At 44.4% G+C, this 19,392-nt stretch overlaps 1 protein-coding gene across 2 annotated transcripts in view; it reads left to right on the top strand.

Annotated features, from left to right (window-relative positions):
- The window catches only part of camkvl (CaM kinase-like vesicle-associated, like), a 94,747-nt gene extending 75,369 nt beyond the window's left edge, over window positions 1-19,378 (top strand). Inside the window, exons 4-11 of one of the 2 annotated variants that reach the window (XM_015967993.3) lie at window positions 1,442-1,516; window positions 2,486-2,624; window positions 4,723-4,843; window positions 5,441-5,516; window positions 5,647-5,783; window positions 14,222-14,300; window positions 14,385-14,472; window positions 16,878-19,378. In XM_015967993.3, the coding sequence (XP_015823479.1) occupies window positions 1,442-1,516; window positions 2,486-2,624; window positions 4,723-4,843; window positions 5,441-5,516; window positions 5,647-5,783; window positions 14,222-14,300; window positions 14,385-14,472; window positions 16,878-18,269 (2,107 nt within the window). In that variant the 3' untranslated portion in view covers window positions 18,270-19,378. Of the gene's footprint in view, window positions 1-1,441; window positions 1,517-2,472; window positions 2,625-4,722; window positions 4,844-5,440; window positions 5,517-5,646; window positions 5,784-14,221; window positions 14,301-14,384; window positions 14,473-16,877 lie in introns of those variants that run through there. The other variant, XM_054745973.2, reaches the window with a different exon arrangement.
- Window positions 19,379-19,392: the final 14 nt, after the last annotated feature.

Genomic DNA, 19,392 nt, shown 5'->3' with positions numbered 1-19,392 from the left:
AAAGTCAAACAGAGTGTTGGTTAGAAATGAATGGGTGATAGAAAGGGAAAAATTCACTCTTGAGTTAAAAAAGAGCTGTAATCACATGTTTTCATTCAAAGAGGCAATGTGTAGTTTTTACCATTAATCTCTGGAAATATTCATCAAAATGTTGTTGAAAATGAATGAAATGATGCAGTTGTTGAAAATTATTGGCAGCTTTGTAACATCTAAGCATCTCGACTCGACTTGAATCAAACTTTATTTATGTAGCACCTTACAGACACTTACATGCCACCAAAGTGCTTCACAGACACAGATAAAAACATAGAAGGAAGTAAACACACTGCACTTAATCCAAATGAGTGCCGGTGCTCAACAGCTGGTACTGGCCACTTAAGAATAAAAAGGAAGGCTGGATCACTTGGGTCAAATAAAGTATTTAATAGGTGCAGGTAAAAAAAACTAACGTTTCCACATTGCTGTCTTCATCAGAGTTCCGATAACAGATAAAAACATAAAACATCAAATCAGCTTAAAACAAATAAAACACAACCAAATAAAAACATTAAAAACGAGACGAAAAAAGCAGCACAGTGAATCACACTGATTTAAAAGCCAGGTAAAAAAAAAAAGGTCTAAAATACATGGGAGTGGGTCTTAGTCTCAGGGCGTCGCCATATTAGATGCCATGTTTCCATGGACGAAGTCTTTACAGTAAGTATACAAAAAATATGTATAAAACTACAGTCTAGAGGCTCTTTTACGCAATGTCAGGAATGCAGAACCATCAGGTAGACAGGTGGCAGTAATAAAAACTCCAATACTTTCAATTCAACTTTGTTTTTCACCTTGTTTGTCATTTTCATTCCTTCTCCTGTAGTGAAATATTGTTTTTGAATGGTAAAAAGTGCTGGGGACAGAAACTGACTTTGGAAAAAGTGGAGGGGACATATACCTAAACAAGCACTATATTATATATTCAATATATATATATATATATATATATATGTGTATATTCGATGATGATGATGATGATTATTATTAAAGTACAGTTAAGATCCAAATACTGTACAAGCAAAGGGTTTTTATTGTGACTGTATAGGTAACACAACGAAACTGCAGATTTACAGTAAAGTAATTTTGAAGAAGAACAAAACAAAAAATAGCAAACCAAAAGGAAACATGGATAAGAACATGAGCATGAATGAAGGGAAATATTTACAATGGTCACATCCGGTCTTTGTGAGACTGTAGAAAGTGCATGAGCACTAAAGATCACAGAGGTCACCAAGGTTAACTTGATGTGGGTAGCAAAACAAGAGAATAAGCACACAGTGTAGTAGATACAGTGTTATTATTACACATTACTGATTATGGGATAACACAAACCAATGTCACAGAGCAGAATAAGAGACCCTTGTCACCCTTTAACACTTTTATTTCCTCATTGCTGCTCTAGAGTCAATCATCCAAACATCCTCCAGCTGATCGACACATTTGAGACCCGAAAAGAATACTTGATCATCCAGGAGCTGTGAGTTTAAGCTTTTTTGCCATTTTCTGTCCTGAGTGTTCTGACATCATTATTTGGTGTCTTATTTGTGCTTTTGTGTATCTTAACACACAGATGAAGCCATCATTTCAGAGGTGGAAGTTGAATGTTTCCTCTTATTACTATGTGCTTTGGTTCCCCTCTCAGCAACAGAGGACACAGTTAGAGATATTTGCTCTCAGTAACGCTCAACATTACTTGTTGGTCCTGAAGCATTGCAGTGCAACAGGAAAGTCTGCACCGGGGAGCGTGAAATCGATCCACCAGAGCCAGGCAAAAACGTGTGGCTTGTGCATCTCAACATTTGGTTAAAGAGCAAGTTAATTGAGAAACCGTGTCATACTTGTTAGTTTTGAAATGTGATCAGTTTCGCATGGAGGCTAAATGTGAAAATAGTCCTCTGATAGAAAGATGAGGAAACGCTCACATTAGAAGAGCAGTGACACTCACACCACATTGTTAAATTGGTATTCATGGACCCACCCATCTAGGCTATGTTGATTTAGCATCAAGGATGTTGCAAAGCATGTCTCGGCTACTATAAGTTAACCGTTCGCATTAGTAACTCCACAACATGGCTCCCTCAGGTGTTATTTATGAAGAAAAAACATCAAGGCTGCAATGAAATCTAAGTCAGCGTCATTTTGCTGTTAGCCAATCAGAGGCAAGATGTCCAAATATCAGGAAATAAGTCTCCAAATCCTGGCGTCTGATGTTCACCTCGGATCCAGTTCTCTTTTAGTTCCTGAAACAGGAATGTCAGAGGTTTTTCCCACAGACTCACAAGAAATTAATACTTGAGACCACTGCAAAACAAGTGAACTTGGTCACGTGTTGGGAACTGACCTTGTGCGTGTGTGCGTGTGCGTGCGTGCGTGCGTGCGTGCGTGCGTGCGTGCGTGCGTGTGTGTGTGTGTGTGTGTGTGTGTGTGTGTGAGTGATTGATAACAGTGCCACAGGGGGAGATGTATTTGACTGGATTCTGGACCAAGGCAATTACACAGAAAGAGATGCCTCCAATGTCATCAAACAAGTCCTGGAGGCCGTGGCATATTTACACTCCCTCAACATTGTTCACAGGAACCTAAAGGTACAACGTTCTGCCTTTCTGCCTCATGGTGAGAATTTTTCTGTTACATCATATGGAAACTACGACTGCATCCTAACTCCCCTCAGAGACTAATGCTGAAGGTCCCAGGAGTAAAGAAGACCTTTTCAAGGTTACATTTTAGAATCTGATAACATTTAGTGAAGGGTAATGTGCTATGGGATGAATTATTTGAAGGAATGACTCCCCAGAGGATAGAAAACAAGATGTAGTGCATCTGTGAGTGTGTGTGTGCGTGCGTGTACATGAGATTTAAATAAAATGCCTCATCTCCAGAACTTCAGAAGGAAGCGAAGCAAACTGCTTTACATAATAAGCTGACCTCTTCACATCCCAGAAAGCAAGAATTAATATTTAGAGATCCTCTGTGAAGAAACATAAAAGCATTTCCCTGCCAAATCAATTATTAACTGGATATGTATTTCTGCTGTGAAAGTAAACAGTGTCAGTGTGACATAGAGAACAATCTAAAGGGATGCTCAATTGAATGTATCGCTGTGTCCCTCATTAAGGACCCATTAGGATGAGCTACAGTAAAACTCAGCCTCCGTGCTCCACCTGCTGGTAGAGGGAAGAAGTGTTCATGTTTGAGTTTATTTTCGAAAACTGACATCATGTCACCTGATCAGTCGACATCACAAGAAAATATGAGATGATTAATTAATTGGCTTAATTTTTACTGTGCACTTTTATATTTCAACAATAATTGTGTTGAATTGTGTCACAGTTGGGATTCTAGTTTTTCAGTTCATTTATTGGGTAATGAGTGTCTTGCTCAGAGCTTGTTCTTGGTTTAAGATTTGTATTTAAAATAATTGAAAAGTTTAATGAAAATATGTTTATATGTCTTCTAGCGGGATCGTGATGAAAACCCACAAAGAAGTAGAATGTGTGCTGGTGAAGGTTCTCAGATTACAGGTCATGGTAATCCAGAGGGGTTTGAATGAAGGCATCTGGGCTTTGTTGGTTTCTTGAATACATTTTGTTTCTCATCTGAGAAACTTCTATCTTCTCTGTTCAGAATGTTTGTCATCTTCACGGGACACACTTTTGAAGATGACAAAGTACACATTCTGGACAGAGAAGAGAGATGGTTTGAGAGAGGAGTAAGGGAAGCTATCTATGTCAAACAGGAAAAACCTACATTAAATAGAGGAGGAGGCCTCAGGTTTCACCTTTCCAAGACCTATAATTGAGCTCTGAACCTAATTCCCAGTTTAAGCTTTGGTCACACTCCTACAGCTAATCAATACTTTGATTCTGACACAATAGAGACTATGACTCCAGTGACTCGTCGGGAGATAGGGATGAGGGGTATTCATAGGTAGTTTCTGCTCATTAGGCAACAATAGATAGCTACAGTTTGTAAGCTTGACCCTCCCATATTCCTGACAGATTTGACAAAGCTCATCAGATGAGAAGTGAAACGTTTTCATGAAACCATAGAAGTCCAGTTGCCTTCATTTGAACCACTTTGGAGTACAATACGATTGTCTTATTTACCTCTTAAATCAAACAAGTAAAGGACTATACATTTTAAACTGCAGATATAAATAATTTTCTGGCATAAACAAAGGTCGTGTTAAAATGTGGTATTAGACTTGTATCCAGTATTTTGCATATTTGTACACTAACTTTTGATATCAATTTGCTGAAAAGGCTAACCATTATTCCATCCAATTTTACAAGGTTTCTGCAGGATCTTTATATTTTCTTTTTGCATGAACCATTAGGACACTCTGCAGCACTGAACAGTTTTTGGCTTGAGAGGAGAATTAGCTAATTGTGCTCTATTTGTCTGTCCAATGGATAGAAGCTATACAGCCCAAAAGAATTAATAAAAATATTTTATCAAGACTTAGAAACTGAGACATAATTTAAATGGCCTGTCAGATGCCAGGTAGTGTCTGTTCTGGTCAAATAAAATAATGACGGACTATATTTTTTATTAGCTATGTAGTCAACAAAATCATCACTTAAATGTGTTTTTCTTCCTGTAAAGCTGAACCTGAAGTCCAAATTGTAAAACTTTAGTTTGTCAGTTTATAACATTAATCTATTTTCTTTTTCTATAACGTAGCTCGAAAACCTGATGTACTACACAGAAAACAACCATAACAGGGTAGTTCTGCGAGATTTTTACCTGTCCAGATTTGAGAACGGACCCATCACAGAGCCCTGTGGAACACCTGAGTACCTAGGTAGGACACCTTAGCTGCTGTATGTGCTCCCTTGGTTTTCTTTTATATCTTCTCCCTTTTTAGTTCTCTTGAATCTTTCTGTTCATTTTACTTTCTGTGGTGAATATAAGCTTGAGGCTATTCTTTGCCTTTTTGATGTTTCTTCTTTTTTGTGTGCTTTTGAAGATGATAATCTGACAAAGATAAACTCTCACAGAGAAACATAAAGAGAAAACTGAAAGCACTCATCATTTGCTCTACTCCTCCTATTTATCCCCTCTTTTCATGTGCTCTTTGATTCTGTGTGCTGCCTCGCTCCTTTCTGTCATTTTGAGGTTTATGCTAGAGCAATTTGAAGTGCAAAGCTCAACTCTGGCCTGGTTTTCTGCAGTTTAAGGAGCAGGGCAGTTAATCGTGCCAAATAAGGTAATGAAATCGGTAAATAATGAAAAGGAATAGATGGTGAAAGGGATGAAAAGTTCAAATGAGATCAAGGCTTTAGAAGAAGGCTGTCTGAGGAGTTTTCATTATGTGTGAAAGCACATAACATAAAATCCACAAATTGTTTTTTCCTATCGTGCAAACTTTTTAATTTCCCTCAATTTTTTTTTCTGTCAGCTCCTGAAGTGGTAGCTCGTCATCGATACGGTCGACCCGTGGACTGCTGGGCTGTGGGTGTGATCACGTTTATACTGTAAGCTAATACACACAAAGCTGCTCATAAACATTGAATATGATATTTTAAATTAATAAATGACATGTGGACAATACGTGCATCATTTTAACATGATCCTTCCTCTTGGTTTTTGTGTGATTTTCTTCAGCTTGTCTGGAAATCCTCCTTTTTATGACGAAACAGAGGAGGAAAACACAGATCTACATAATCGAATCATCTTCTGTCGGATTGTTGCCGGGGACTTTGAGTTCGATTCTCCCTATTGGGATGACATATCACCTGCAGGTCACTTCCTCCTCCATCCATACCATGGCACCAAACATTCTCAGCAGGCTTATCCATCCAATGACAGTGAAGGAGTTAAAGATTAGAGAGACCTGTAATTTTCATCATAGGTATACCTCAACTATGAGAGACAAAATGAGAAAAATAAATCCTGAAAATTATGGTAGAAAATACATTTTTAATCTCCTACAAACAGGCAAAATTTCTGTCTCTCACACACTTTTAACTTCTTTTGTAAGAGGCTCCTCTGTCCTCCACTCGTTATTCGTATTAATGGCACCTGTTGGTACTTGTTATCAGTATAAAAGACACCTGTCCACATCTGCAAACAGTCACACTCCAAACTCCATTAGGGCCAATACCAAAGAGCTGTCAAAGGACACCAAAAGCAAAATTGTACACATGCACCAGGCTGGGTAGACTGAATCAGCAATAGGTTGGTGTGAAGAAATCAACTGTGGGAGCAACCATGGAAGACATAAAAGACCACTGATAATCTTCTTTGATCAGGGGCTCCATGCAAGATCTCACCCCGTGGGGTCTAAAATGATCACAAGACCGGTTTGCAACAATTCCAGACCTACACAGGGGGGCTAGTAAAGGACCTGCAGAGAGCTGGGACTAAAGTTACAAAGGCTACCATCAGTAACACACTAAACCACCAGGGACTCAAATCCTGCAGTGCCAGATGTGTTGCCCTGCTAAAGCCAATACATGTGCAGGCCTGTCTGAAGTTTGCTAGAGAGCATTTGGATGATCCAGAATAGGACTGAGAGAAAGTCATATGGTCAGATTAAACCAAAATGGAACTCTTTGGCAAAAGCTCTACTTGTCAAGTTTGGAAGAGAAAGAATGCTTATGTGGCAAAATGGGTCAATACTAAGTAGAATATTAAAAAGTTAAAATGTTGCAACAACACCCCAGAGCTGGTAGGCTCCAGAGAACTAAAAGGACGTAGGTGTCATGGCAGGAGGAAGTTTCTTGACCCACGACATGCAGAATCACCATACGGAGAACAAGAACGTAAGTAAAAAAGGTTTTTATTACTACATAAAGTGCGATGTGAGAGACGGGAGCAGACGAGACGCAGGACTGGCAGCAGGAATCCAGGGGGGAGTTTCTAAGGAGAGAGAACGAGTGAATATGAGGCGAAAACAAAAGGAAACGTTGTCGGAAAAGCCTGGTCTTACTGTTTCTGGGTAGTGGTGTTTGTACAGGAAGGTTGCTAGGTCCGGGTGAGCTGAGGAGAGCCACAGGGAAGGATATTGTTTTGTCCAGAGGTGCAGGAACAGGAATGGATGTTGGAAGGTGAGCGGCTGAGAGCGGGCGGCCAGGGGATGAAGCAGTGTGTCAGGCAGGCTGAAATCCGGGTCTTGTTCTGGAGCTGGTGAGAGATTGTGAGGAACCTGGAGGAGAGCAGGAAAGGGCATCAGGGGGGTTTTCAGACGTCAGGTTAATCAGAGCAAAATACAAAGTCAAGGTCGGGTCGGAGGCTAGAGCTACCCAAAGAGTAATCATCCGGCGTGGTGAAGTGTCACACTGCTCCTTAAATCCCCTGGACCTTGATGGTGAGATCAGCTGCAGCTGGGAGCTCTCAGACACGCCCACCTGTGAAAACAATACTCAGGAGAAAACCTGGTTACAGGCTGACAGCTCACCACGGACCATGACAGTACCACCCCCTCAACGGACGCCACCCGGCGGCCGAGCAGAGGAGGAGGAGGAGGAGGAGGAGGAAGCCCGATAGGCCTCGAAGTCCCTGATGAGACCCGGGTCGGTGATGAAGGAGCGGGGAACCCAGGAGCGATCCTCGGGACCGTAGCCCTCCCAGTCCACCAGGTACTGGAAGCCCCGACCCCGGGGGCAGACATCGAGGAGGCGACGGACAGGGTAAACCAGACCACCACCAACGAGCCGGGCAGGCGGAGGAGGAGCAGGAGCAGGACACAGGGGACTAGAGAGGACAGGCTTAATCAGGGAGACGTGGAACACCGGGTGGACCCTCATGGATGAGGGGAGAGCCAGACGGACAGTGGACGGACTGATGACATCAACGATGGAATAAGGACCGATGAACCGAGGAGCCAGTTTCTTGCTGGTGTCTTTCAGGCGGATATCCCTGGTGGAGAGCCAGACCTTCTGCCCAGGAGCATACACAGGGGCGGGTCGCCTGTGTCGATCGGCCAGGCGGCGGTTGCGGTCAGCAGTCCTCTGGAGAGCCGCCGTGGTCTGAGCCCAGGTGCGCCTGGCACGGCGAATGAACTGGGGTGCAGTAGCAGGAGGATCTGGATTCGATGGAAACAGAGGGGGCTGGTAGCCGAGTACAGTTTCAAACGGAGACAGACCGGTAGATGTGGAGGTGTGAGCATTATGGGCATACTCCACCCAGGGAAGTTGGGAACTCCAACCAGAGGGGTTGGATGAACAGACGCACCGTAGCATGGCCTCGAGCTCCTGGTTCATTCTTTCACATTGTCCGTTCGTCTGAGGGTGGAATCCAGAGCTCAAGGCGACACGAGCCCCCAGGTGATCAGCGAATTCCTTCCATACCCGGGACAGGAACTGGGGGCCACGGTCGGATAATATTTCAGAGGGGATGCCATGGAGACGGAAAACATGTTTGATAAGCAGTTGGGCTGTTTCGGCAGAGGATGGGAGTGCTTTGAGGGGAACCAGGTGACAGGATTTAGAAAAACGATCAACAATGGTGAGGATGACAGAAAAACCGTTAGAGGGAGGCAAACCAGTGACGAAATCTAAAGCAATGTGAGACCAAGGGCGAGTGGGTACGGGGAGTGGGTTAAGAAGTTCGGCTGGAGGTTGGTTACTGGATTTGTTACGGGCACAGATGGAACAGGCATTGATGTATTCACGGACGTCTTTGTACATGGATGGCCACCAGAAGGTCCTGCGGATAAGAGCTAGAGTGCGACCGACCCCCGGGTGGATGGAAAATTTTGCCGTGTGGGCCCAATGAATCAGGTCTCCCCGAACCCTGGTGGGAACATAAAGTTTTTGAGGTGGACCGGTACCTGGGTCTGGATCGGTTTGTTGGGCCTCCTGAACCTTTCTGGTGATGTCCCAGGCTACAGCGCCCACGATGCAGGATGGCGGCAGGATTGGTGTGAGTTCAGGGTCTTTGTCGGGAGAGTACAAACGGGATAGGGCATCCGGCTTGGTGTTCTTGGAACCGGGTCTGTAAGAGATAAGGAAACGGAAACGGGAAAAGAATAGGGACCAGCGGGACTGTCGAGGGTTTAATCTTTTTGCTTCCTTTAAGTATGCTAGGTTCTTATGATCTGTCCAGATGATGATGGGGTGTTCTGCACCCTCCAGCCAATGCCGCCACTCCTCCAGAGCCAATTTAATAGCCAGAAGTTCCCGATCTCCAACGTCATAATTCTGCTCCGCTGGTGAGAGGCGTCGAGAAAAAAATGCACATGGATGGAGACGGTGATCTGAGGGAGAGATCTGTGAGAGGACAGCACCAACACCAGAGTCTGAGGCGTCAACCTCCAGGGTAAACTGGGCGGAGGTGTCGGGACGGGTAAGAATAGGTGCTTGGGTGAACTTGTTCTTTAAGTCTTGAAAGGCTTTCTCAGCAGCGGGAGACCAGAGAAAGGGTTTGTTTATGGAAGTGAGTTGAGTGAGTGGGGCGGCAGTCTGACTGTAATCCTTAATGAATCGGCGGTAAAAATTTGCAAAACCCAGGAAACGCTGAAGTTGCTTACGTGTGGTGGGAGTAGGCCAGGAGAGAACTGATTGAATCTTGTCCGGATCAGTCTTCAACCGCCCGCTCTCGAGGATGAATCCAAGGAACTTGACAGATGGAACGTGGAACTCACATTTCTCTGCTTTAACATACAGACGGTTCTCCAGGAGGCGTTGAAGTATGGCTCTGACGTGATGACGGTGTTCTGCCGGGGATTTGGAAAAGATTAGAATGTCATCCAGGTATACAGTAACGAATTGGTTGAGGTAATCCCCGAGGACCGAGTTGACCAGGGACTGGAATACGGCAGGGGCATTAGTGAGACCGAATGGCATGACAAGATACTCGAAGTGACCTAAGGGAGTTTTGAATGCAGTTTTCCATTCGTCACCTTCTCTAATGCGAACGAGATGGTAGGCGTTGCGCAGATCTAGTTTTGTAAAGATAGTTGCATCTTGTACGGGTTCGAAGGTAGAGGAAAGTAATGGGAGTGGATATTTGTTTTTAACTGTGATCTGGTTGAGACCTCTGTAATCAATACAGGGTCTCAGGGAACCATCTTTTTTGGAAACAAAGAAAAACCCAGCGCCCAGGGGCGAGGTGGATGGTCTGATTAAACCGGAAGCTAGTGATTCCTTTATGTAGTTGGACATACTGATTTGTTCTGGTTTGGACAGATTATACAACCTGCTGGATGGTAGCGTGGCACCAGGCAGGAGGTCGATGGCGCAATCATAGGGTCGGTGAGGGGGCAGAGAGGAGGCACGGTCTTTACTGAAGACGAGCGAGAGGTCGTGGTACTCTTCTGGTACTCCTGACAGGTCAGGGGGAACCGGTGGATCGGGGTTAGATGCAGAACTGGAAGGTGAAGCAGAACGAAGGCAATTTGTCAAACAATGAGAACTCCAAACGGTAACTTGGGACGTTTTCCAATTTATCTGGGGATTATGGGTGATAAGCCAGTCATGTCCTAGAACAACAGGAGAGTGCGGAGATGGAAACACAAAAAACGAAATACTCTCCTGGTGGTTACCTGATACTTGTAAGTTTACTGGCACAGTCTGGTGGGTAATGGCAGTGAGTGTGTTACCATCCAGGGACGATGCTCTCAAAGGAGTCGGAAGAGGAATAGTGGGGATATCCAGCTTTTGAACGACTGTTTGGTCCAGCATGTTACGTTCACAGCCTGAATCAAGCAGGGCCTTCAACAAACAACTCTCTTGATTAAACGTGATGGTACATGGTAGAGTACAGCGGGATTCTGAAACACCATTGCCACCCACCAGTATTCCCGGAACTATTGGTGGGCTTGCCCTTTTTAAACGTAGGGCGCAGCTCGAAAGTGGGTGACCAGGTTGACCGCAGTAGAGACAGAGGTTAGAAGTGAAACGACGTTGCCTTTCTCCTGGGGTTAAATTAGTTCTGCCTATATGCATGGGCTTGTCACCAGATGGTGTTGTAACTTGTGGCTGGAAATGTTTAATCTGGGTTAACGGCGGATGGGACACTGGAGAACTCGTAGAATGTACCTTGAGACGTTTCTCTATTTTTAGTGCTAAGGATATGAGAGATTCTAGATCGGGGGGTTCATGGCATAACGCCAACTGATCCTGGAGGCGATGGTTTAATGCCTGAGTGAATGCTCCAAGGAGTGAACCTTGATCTAGAGAGGAAACTGCAGCCAGTGTGCGAAACTCTATAGCGAAGTCAGCAACAGTCTGTTTTCCTTGACGGAGGTTCCACAGCTGTTTAGCTATTTCAGCGGGAGACTCAGAATGATCAAATGTCTGCTTGAATTCGGTCAGAAACTGTGAGAGGGAACCGCGCAGGAAACTGGCGTCGTGGCTCCTTGCTTCGGCCCAGTCTAACGCCTTGCCTCGGAGTAATCCGATTATGTATGAGATCTTTACAGAATCTACAACAAAAGCTTCGGGGGATCTCTCAAAAGTCAACTGACAGTTAAATAAAAAACCACGGCATTTGCCGAACTCACCGGAATATGTGTCAGAAGGGAGTGAGTCGGGTATCCGGAAGTTTATGGCAGGAGCCGAAACCGGATGTGCGGACGGAGGAGAAACAGGAGGCGGCTGGGCGGAAGGTTCCGGGGAAGTTAGCTTGGCAGTGAGGGTGCGTAACATGTTGTCCATAAGGAGTAACCGTTGGTGGGAGTCAGAGGATTGTTTTAGCAAGCTATGAATGGCGTGTTCGTGACGGGAGAGTGTTTCAGAAACGGCGGACGGAGAGTTAACGGACGGATCGGATTCTGCAATGGAGTCAATATTATGGCCGGATGATTCTGTCATGGCAGGAGGAAGTTTCTTGACCCACGACATGCAGAATCACCATACGGAGAACAAGAACGTAAGTAAAAAAGGTTTTTATTACTACATAAAGAGCGATGTGAGAGACGGGAGCAGACGAGACGCAGGACTGGCAGCAGGAATCCAGGGGGGAGTTTCTAAGGAGAGAGAACGAGTGAATATGAGGCGAAAACAAAAGGAAACGTTGTCGGAAAGACTGGTCTTACTGTTTCTGGGTAGTGGTGTTTGTACAGGAAGGTTGCTAGGTCCGGGTGAGCTGAGGAGAGCCACAGGGAAGGATATTGTTTTGTCCAGAGGTGCAGGAACAGGAATGGATGTTGGAAGGTGAGCGGCTGAGAGCGGGCGGCCAGGGGATGAAGCAGTGTGTCAGGCAGGCTGAAATCCGGGTCTTGTTCTGGAGCTGGTGAGAGATTGTGAGGAACCTGGAGGAGAGCAGGAAAGGGCATCGGGGGGGTTTTCAGACGTCAGGTTAATCAGAGCAAAATACAAAGTCAAGGTCGGGTCGGAGGCTAGAGCTACCCAAAGAGTAATCATCCGGCGTGGTGAAGTGTCACACTGCTCCTTAAATCCCCTGGACCTTGATGGTGAGATCAGCTGCAGCTGGGAGCTCTCAGACACGCCCACCTGTGAAAACAATACTCAGGAGAAAACCTGGTTACAGGCAGACAGCTCACCACGGACCATGACAGTAGGTCCGGTGCACCCACAGAGGAACAGACTGGTTTTTAAATACAATAATGGCCTTTATTTCACAATTCATATATACACATACATGTAAAATATACTAAATTAAAAAAGGGAGGTGCTACACAAGTCAGTTAAGTTAAACAGGGAAAACCTAAATAAATCCCACCCAACTGGCTCAGTCAAATGTATCCAGACACAGAAATAAGGATAACATGCAAATATAGATAAACCCACAAAAAGGAAAAGCAAAATGACCCAAAAGCACAGCAAACAAAATAACTACCTTAAATGGGTCCAGTTACACCTTTAACCGGTGTGGGAGATCCAGTGGTTTCCCTGGCAACCTGACGCTCTGCAGCCCCCGCCCAGCAGTGGGCTAAAATACTGTGTTAAAAGAAGGATTAACAAAACAGCAGTGTGGAGCCTTGGGGCGCACTGCTTGGATCCAATCGTCCAGGAACGCCAAGGTGAAGCAGCGAGCGACCCAACACAGCTCAGGTGGCGGAACCGTTGAGGCGTGCCGCCAACGCAGACTACCCCCAGCCGGCACCACAGGTTGACCCCGCTGCAAGACAGACAGATTGTAAAAAGCCCTCGGATCGGCTCACCCCGTTACCCAAAACTACTGGCTTACCTCTGTCGAGCGGGGGAGGAGATCAGCTGCCCGAGGAAAACAACCTCCAAACAGGAAGAGGCCACACTGGTTATGCACCTGCTCTGGCTGGTAAGTTTGGAGCTGCATAAGCGTCAGCTTCCAACCAGCACTCTCACTGCAGATAAACCATATAGGCCGTCACAGAAAGGAAATACTAATGAGGCAGTAAACTGGATTTTACTTACGGTTGCCACCTCAAACACGCTTGGTGCTGAGGATTAGAATCAGAGAGCTGTGTGTGAGCAGCAGATATCTGCCTCTTATGAAGGCAGCGTGCCCCGCCCAACAATCACCAGGATGTCATCCACCTGGACAAAGTGTTCATCCCACCGCATTCAGTTGCATCCAAAGAACACCATACCTGCATGGGAGTGGAAACGTCATGATTTGGGGCTGTTTCTATGTAAACATACTAGCACAACTGATCCATGTAAAGGAATGAATGAATAGGGCCATGCATCATCAGAGTTTGAGTGAAAACCTCCTTCCATCAACAAGGGCATTGCAGATGAAACATGGCTGGGTCTTTCAGCATGACAGTAATCCCAAACACACCAAAGGCCTGGCTTTGTAAGAACCATTTCAATGTCCTGAAGTGGCCTAACCAGTCTTCAGTCCCAACCCTATAAAAAATGTTTGGAGGTAGTTGAAAGTCTGCATTGCCTGAAAACACCACTGCTCTAGAGGTGATCTGCATGGAGGAATGGGCCAAAATACCAGCAACAGTGTGTGAAAAACTTATGAAGACTTACAGAAAATGTTTTACCTCTGTCATTGGCAACAACAGGTATATAACAAAGTATTAAGATGGACTTTTGTTACTGACCAAATACTTATTGTCCATAATTCACAAATAAGTCATTTCAAAATTAGACAATGCAATTTTTTTACACATTTTGTCTCATAGTTGAAGTTTACCAATGTTAAAAACTATAGGTCTCTTTCATATTTTTAAGTGGGAGAACTTGCACAATTGGAGGCTGACTAAATACGTTTTGCCTCACTGTATGTCTTTTGTCATCAAAGTTTGCATATCACCTGTTTGATGCCTTTTCTCTTTCAGCCAAAGAACTTGTGTGTCGACTTATGGAAGTGGACCAGATGTTGAGAATCTCAGCTCAAGATGCACTTCGACATGAATGGTAAATATGTGCATATATAATGAAACATAACTAAAGCTTTTATGAAGCTTTTGTTTATTATTTTACTTCTGTCTTCTGCTCCAGGATTGCAGGGAATGGTGCATCAGAGAAAAACTTGAAGGAGGGTGTGTGTGCCCAGTTTGAGAAGAACTTTGCCAAGGCCAAATGGCGGGTACGAGCTCTTCTTGCACCATAAACGAAGTTGACAAAAAAATAAACAAAAATACAGCAAAGAGAGGATCAAATGAAATAGAGCAGGATGAATTATTGGGGCGTGATGTCATTTAAGATCCTTGCACAACTCTGCAGAGGTGTGATTCAAATTAGTGAATAACATGGTGAAATGCATAAGGAGATCCAGCGGTGTAAATGCTGAAAACGAAGGAGAAGGGTAGTGCTGATCTAGAGCAAGAGTAACAGTTGTAAACTTCTTCTCTTTTTCCCCATGTGATCCCAGGAGTTGAAGGTATTGTTTTAACATTATGAGTGAGAGTGAAAGGACAGAGCATGAGAAGAAACTCACACTTAGTCTGGCATGATTCAGCCTCACATCTGTTTCAAAGGTGGAACATCCTTCCAGCGAACAGAGTTTAGAGCTGTTCAAGTTGACAAACCACTCAATCACTTTTGTTTGAGTCAGTTTTGATGTGTTGATCATGTCTAAGCTGCTGAAGTTTCTCTCAATCTCTGCAACAGTTCATTGTCACTCTGCCCGTCCCAAAAGAGATCCATCCACTCTGCCCTACTTTTCTTCACTGGATCAGATCCAGATGTTCAACATGGCCTCCCCTGCACCTTTCTTTCTCCTCATCTGCACTAGTTTCTGGAACTAGATTGTTAAAAACCCAGGTAGCAATTAGTGAGGGAAGCAACGTTCTTTACAGGAGTAGACAAATTAGTGTAGAAAAGGAGAGAGAGAAACGGAAAGGAAATAAAGGATGTTGGCCACTGTTGACTGTTGAACTGCAGTGATTTGAACTGTAAGGCCCTCTGGCATTCCTCTTACACAAATCCTGGCTCATTGCCCCCATACTGTTGTTACGTTCATTTTATATGTGTAGAAACTATCCAACTAAATTATACTGTATCCAATTGCTTTCCATTTTTTCAGTGAATTCGAGGGAATTCAGCTCCCTGGTTTAGAGACAACAGCTAAGCTCACATATGTTCCCTAACTCCTTCAGTGTTTGTAGATTAAAATGAATTAGATTACTACATACTATAACTGAAGTGGGACATCTGCACGTAAATGTATACCTTGTCTTTTTACAGTCAGCAAACAGTCAAGGAGTTTTGTTGGGGGAAAAGTGAGTCTTTGGATTGATTTAAACCGGGGCATCGTATGTCTTATGGCACTTACACACTAGCATCACTACTCCGCCTGGACTGGGTTGGGAGTGTTCTCTTTTGGGTAACCTTGAATTTCCCCATGCATAACCGTCTATTTTTTCAACCCTCTACCCATGGCGGCCTGCTTAGGGCTGAACTGGTCCAACACACCCACTGTTGACTGAGTTGTCGGCTCAAATTCACTCCTACCATTATGAGGAGCCCCCAATTGGTGGATAAAATCACCCCGCGGGAGCTTCCTGCAAGCACAATTCATTATTATGCTGTTTACCTAGGAGGAGAGAGGCCTCTGCCTGAGGCGTCTGTCTAAAGAGCATGTGCACGCGCGCGCACACACACACACGCACATAAACAGACAGACAGACCGCATCTCTTTCACTCTGTCTAAGCTTTAGCTGTGTAAGGACAGATACGGTAGTCTGAATGCTAAATCAGATCACTTCACCTCATACTATTTTTTTCAAGAGTAAAGATGCTTCCCCCTCTCACATTTCCTGTTTCGGAGTCTGACGAAGGCCATTAACTGAGCAATGTGTCCAGCAACACCACCATTTTCTGCTGAGTTGTTTTTCTGTGGAGCATAGATCACCTAGCCTGACCAGCCAGCCCCATGCTTCCTCATAGCATTGGGTATAGGAACTCTTCTATTCAAATAACCCCACCCGCATAGATTTCTAACCGAGCCAGTCACACACCGGAATGCTGAGTATCTAATAAACAACAAAGATGGTAACTGAAGCAGAGTTCGCTGCGGCTCTTTCCTCTGTTCTAAATGACTTGAACATGTCTTTAAGACCACAACAAGTAGAAGCACTAAAAGCCTTTCTTCAAAAAGATGTTTGTGTCGTCGCCAGACACCATTTTTGACTACAGCTAGAAAAACTACAGTCACTCTGAGATGCGTTCATGCCATCACTGATATCTTCGCGTCAATTTTGGAGACCGCCCATATGCTCAGTCACGTCTACATTCCTAAGGATGTGTGTGTAATCAACCCAGCCAGGCTGGGGCAGGCTGGGCGGAGTGGAGTGGAGCCAATGCTAGTGTGTAAGTGCCATTAGCCTCTTGGCACTAATGTTCACTCCACAACAGGACATCTCAGTACTTTGTATAACGATGCTAAATTATATTGCTTCAATGACATTTATCAAACATTTGTCTCTGAAGCTTATTGTAAACCCAACTTTCCACAGCTTACCTTGTTTTTACTTTATATCCAATTTACAGAAAGCCATCCGTGTAACCACCTTCATGCAAAGGCTGAAGAACTCGGAGGCACTGACTGATGCTTCAGCAGAAGTTCAGGGTGGTGAAGGGGGCACTTCCCAAGCAACAAGTGATGAGGGAGAGAAAGGAACCAATGATGGAGGGGTCACATCAAGCAGTGTGTCTTTAGAGGTCACGGTTGAAAATGCACAAGGCGGCATCGTCAAGGATGAAAGCACCAATAACATGGAAGAAATTTTGGAAGAGGTGAATGTGCCTACAGGCCTCTCTGTTGGAACTTCCCCATCAGATGTTCAGGACCCTCTTGGCCAATCATATTTGGCACCTAAGCCTGCACAGGAGGAGCTCAACAAGTCTAGCATGAAGAAAGGAGCAGGAGATGGAACCAGGAAAATTGCTGCCAACTTGGGTCAAAATAAAGTTGTTCCAGAGGTGAAAAAGACTCAGGAGATGGCCCCGGAACCATCAAAGGTGTTAGAAAGTTCTTTGGCCACAGATGTTGACAAAAAACAAACATCAGCCTCTCCTGGGCACAAAAGCAAGCACAAGATGGCTGCAACACTTCATGGCCCTCTTACAACAACATCTTCCCCACCAGAGAAGCGACCGACCACTCAAAATGTACAGAAGGATGAAACTGATGGAAGCTGGTGTCAGACACAACTGCCTGAAGCAGTGGCAGAAAGGTCAATAGGAACACCAGTTAGTTCAGCAGTGGGAGTGGGGGCTGGAGTGGATGCAGGAATAGCAGTTAGGTCAAGAGGTGATGTTAGTCCCGTAGGTAGAAGAGATAGGGATGCCAAAAAAACAGACAGATACAGTGCTGAGTTTAGCACAGCCAGGACTGCTGCTGCACCAGGACATGGTTGTTATACAGCCGGCAGCTCTGCTAGTTTGGGCCGTCATGCCACGCCATACAACCCAGAAGCTGTGTCTGTGGGGATTGGGATAGCAGGGAGCTTTGGGAGTCCATACAGTTCCCTTTACACAAGCGGAGGAGGGGTAGGGATGTATAGGACAGGCCTACACCATGCAGGAGGGGGAAGCAGTGCAACAAGCGACTGGAAAATGGACAGCGTCATTGAGCAAATTGAAAAGCAAATGGTTGCAGTGCTCGAAAAGATTGAGGGAGACATGCCTTCACTGCTCGAGCAAATAAGTGACTGTCCTACTGAACCAGCACGTTCTAGGAGCACGCACGCCTCTCCTGCCACCGTCCGTGCACGTCCAACTCAACATTCCTCAGCCTCGACCACCCCTCCACCGCTTCCCACTTCTCCAAGACCTGCGCTCCCATCTCTCCCTCACCTTGCCATCCCTCCTCCGTCTTATCCACCACCATCTCCACCCACACAGGCCTCACCCCAGTCTGTCAGGGGCAGACTGGGGTGAGGGCAAGGATGGACAGAGAGCTGCTGCTCATCCAAGCCAATCACCAAAAGCTGGCATGAACTGGGGGCTTTAAAGATAATGTGCATGATGTTATACACAATTACAAAGCACCTAAAAATGGATTTATTATTTATTTGGGAGTGTTAAAGGATTCCCTCTCACTGAGAAATGGAACGTACTTGATAACCAAAAGTATCTAAACAATGTTATTATGGTTGTAAATGCAGATCAAATTACTGTTTTGGTAGCCTCCCAAATGAAGGTTAGGGTATAATATCTCCCCGCCTGTCAACGGCAAAAAACGAGAACTCCAAATGTTTTCACTTCTTAAATCCAGATTGTGTGCCTCAGTATCAGCCTGAGGCACACAATCATCACAGCCCCATTCAAACATGAAGACATTGTATTATATCAATCTACAAAAGTAAGAAGAGTGTGAATCAAATTAACAAGCAACTGCAAGCGATAACACCTGATCAAATCCTATAAACTGTAAATACGTATAAAAAGTTAGTTTCCTTATGATTACCTTGTTTCCAAGATGTTAACCTCTTCTTGTTGAAATTATCATTTTAAGCAGCTTATCCCATATCCATGTTTTTCATTTCCTTTTGTTACGTAGCTCGTCATTTTCCTGTAGGGCTTAGTCACACAGTTGTCTCAAAGTACCCAAAACGCAGCTGATCAAACGATACACTACCTGATAGAAAGTTGCCACATTATGTACATCAGGTTGATGAAACTGAGTTTTGGGAGATCCTATCTTGTTAGAAAGCTGTGTGAAGCATTTTTAGATGCAAGATTGCATATAAAGGTTTTGCAATCACACAGGCACGTGTTTGGTTTTAAAGTTTTAGAAAAAATAAAAAGCTTGCAAACTTAGTTTTCACTTTTCTCTAGTTTTGTCTATGTATACACTTTGGTAATGTCATTTTAAAAAGAAATTTTTATTTGCTCCTTTTAAATTTTGTTTTAAAAGTCCCTCTTTGTTCGACGACGCTTTCTGATGTGCATGCTATTCCGGACTAGAAATCATCCCCTGTGTAAACTGTGCTCTGTTTGCAAGACTTTCAAATAAAGTAATTAAATTAAGCTAGTTTATTTATTTATTTGTTTATTTATT

This window comes from Nothobranchius furzeri, chromosome 15 (genome assembly GCF_043380555.1).
Source record: "Nothobranchius furzeri strain GRZ-AD chromosome 15, NfurGRZ-RIMD1, whole genome shotgun sequence".
NCBI lineage: Eukaryota > Metazoa > Chordata > Actinopteri > Cyprinodontiformes > Nothobranchiidae > Nothobranchius > Nothobranchius furzeri.
This window is presented reverse-complemented; position numbering and strand designations above follow the sequence as displayed.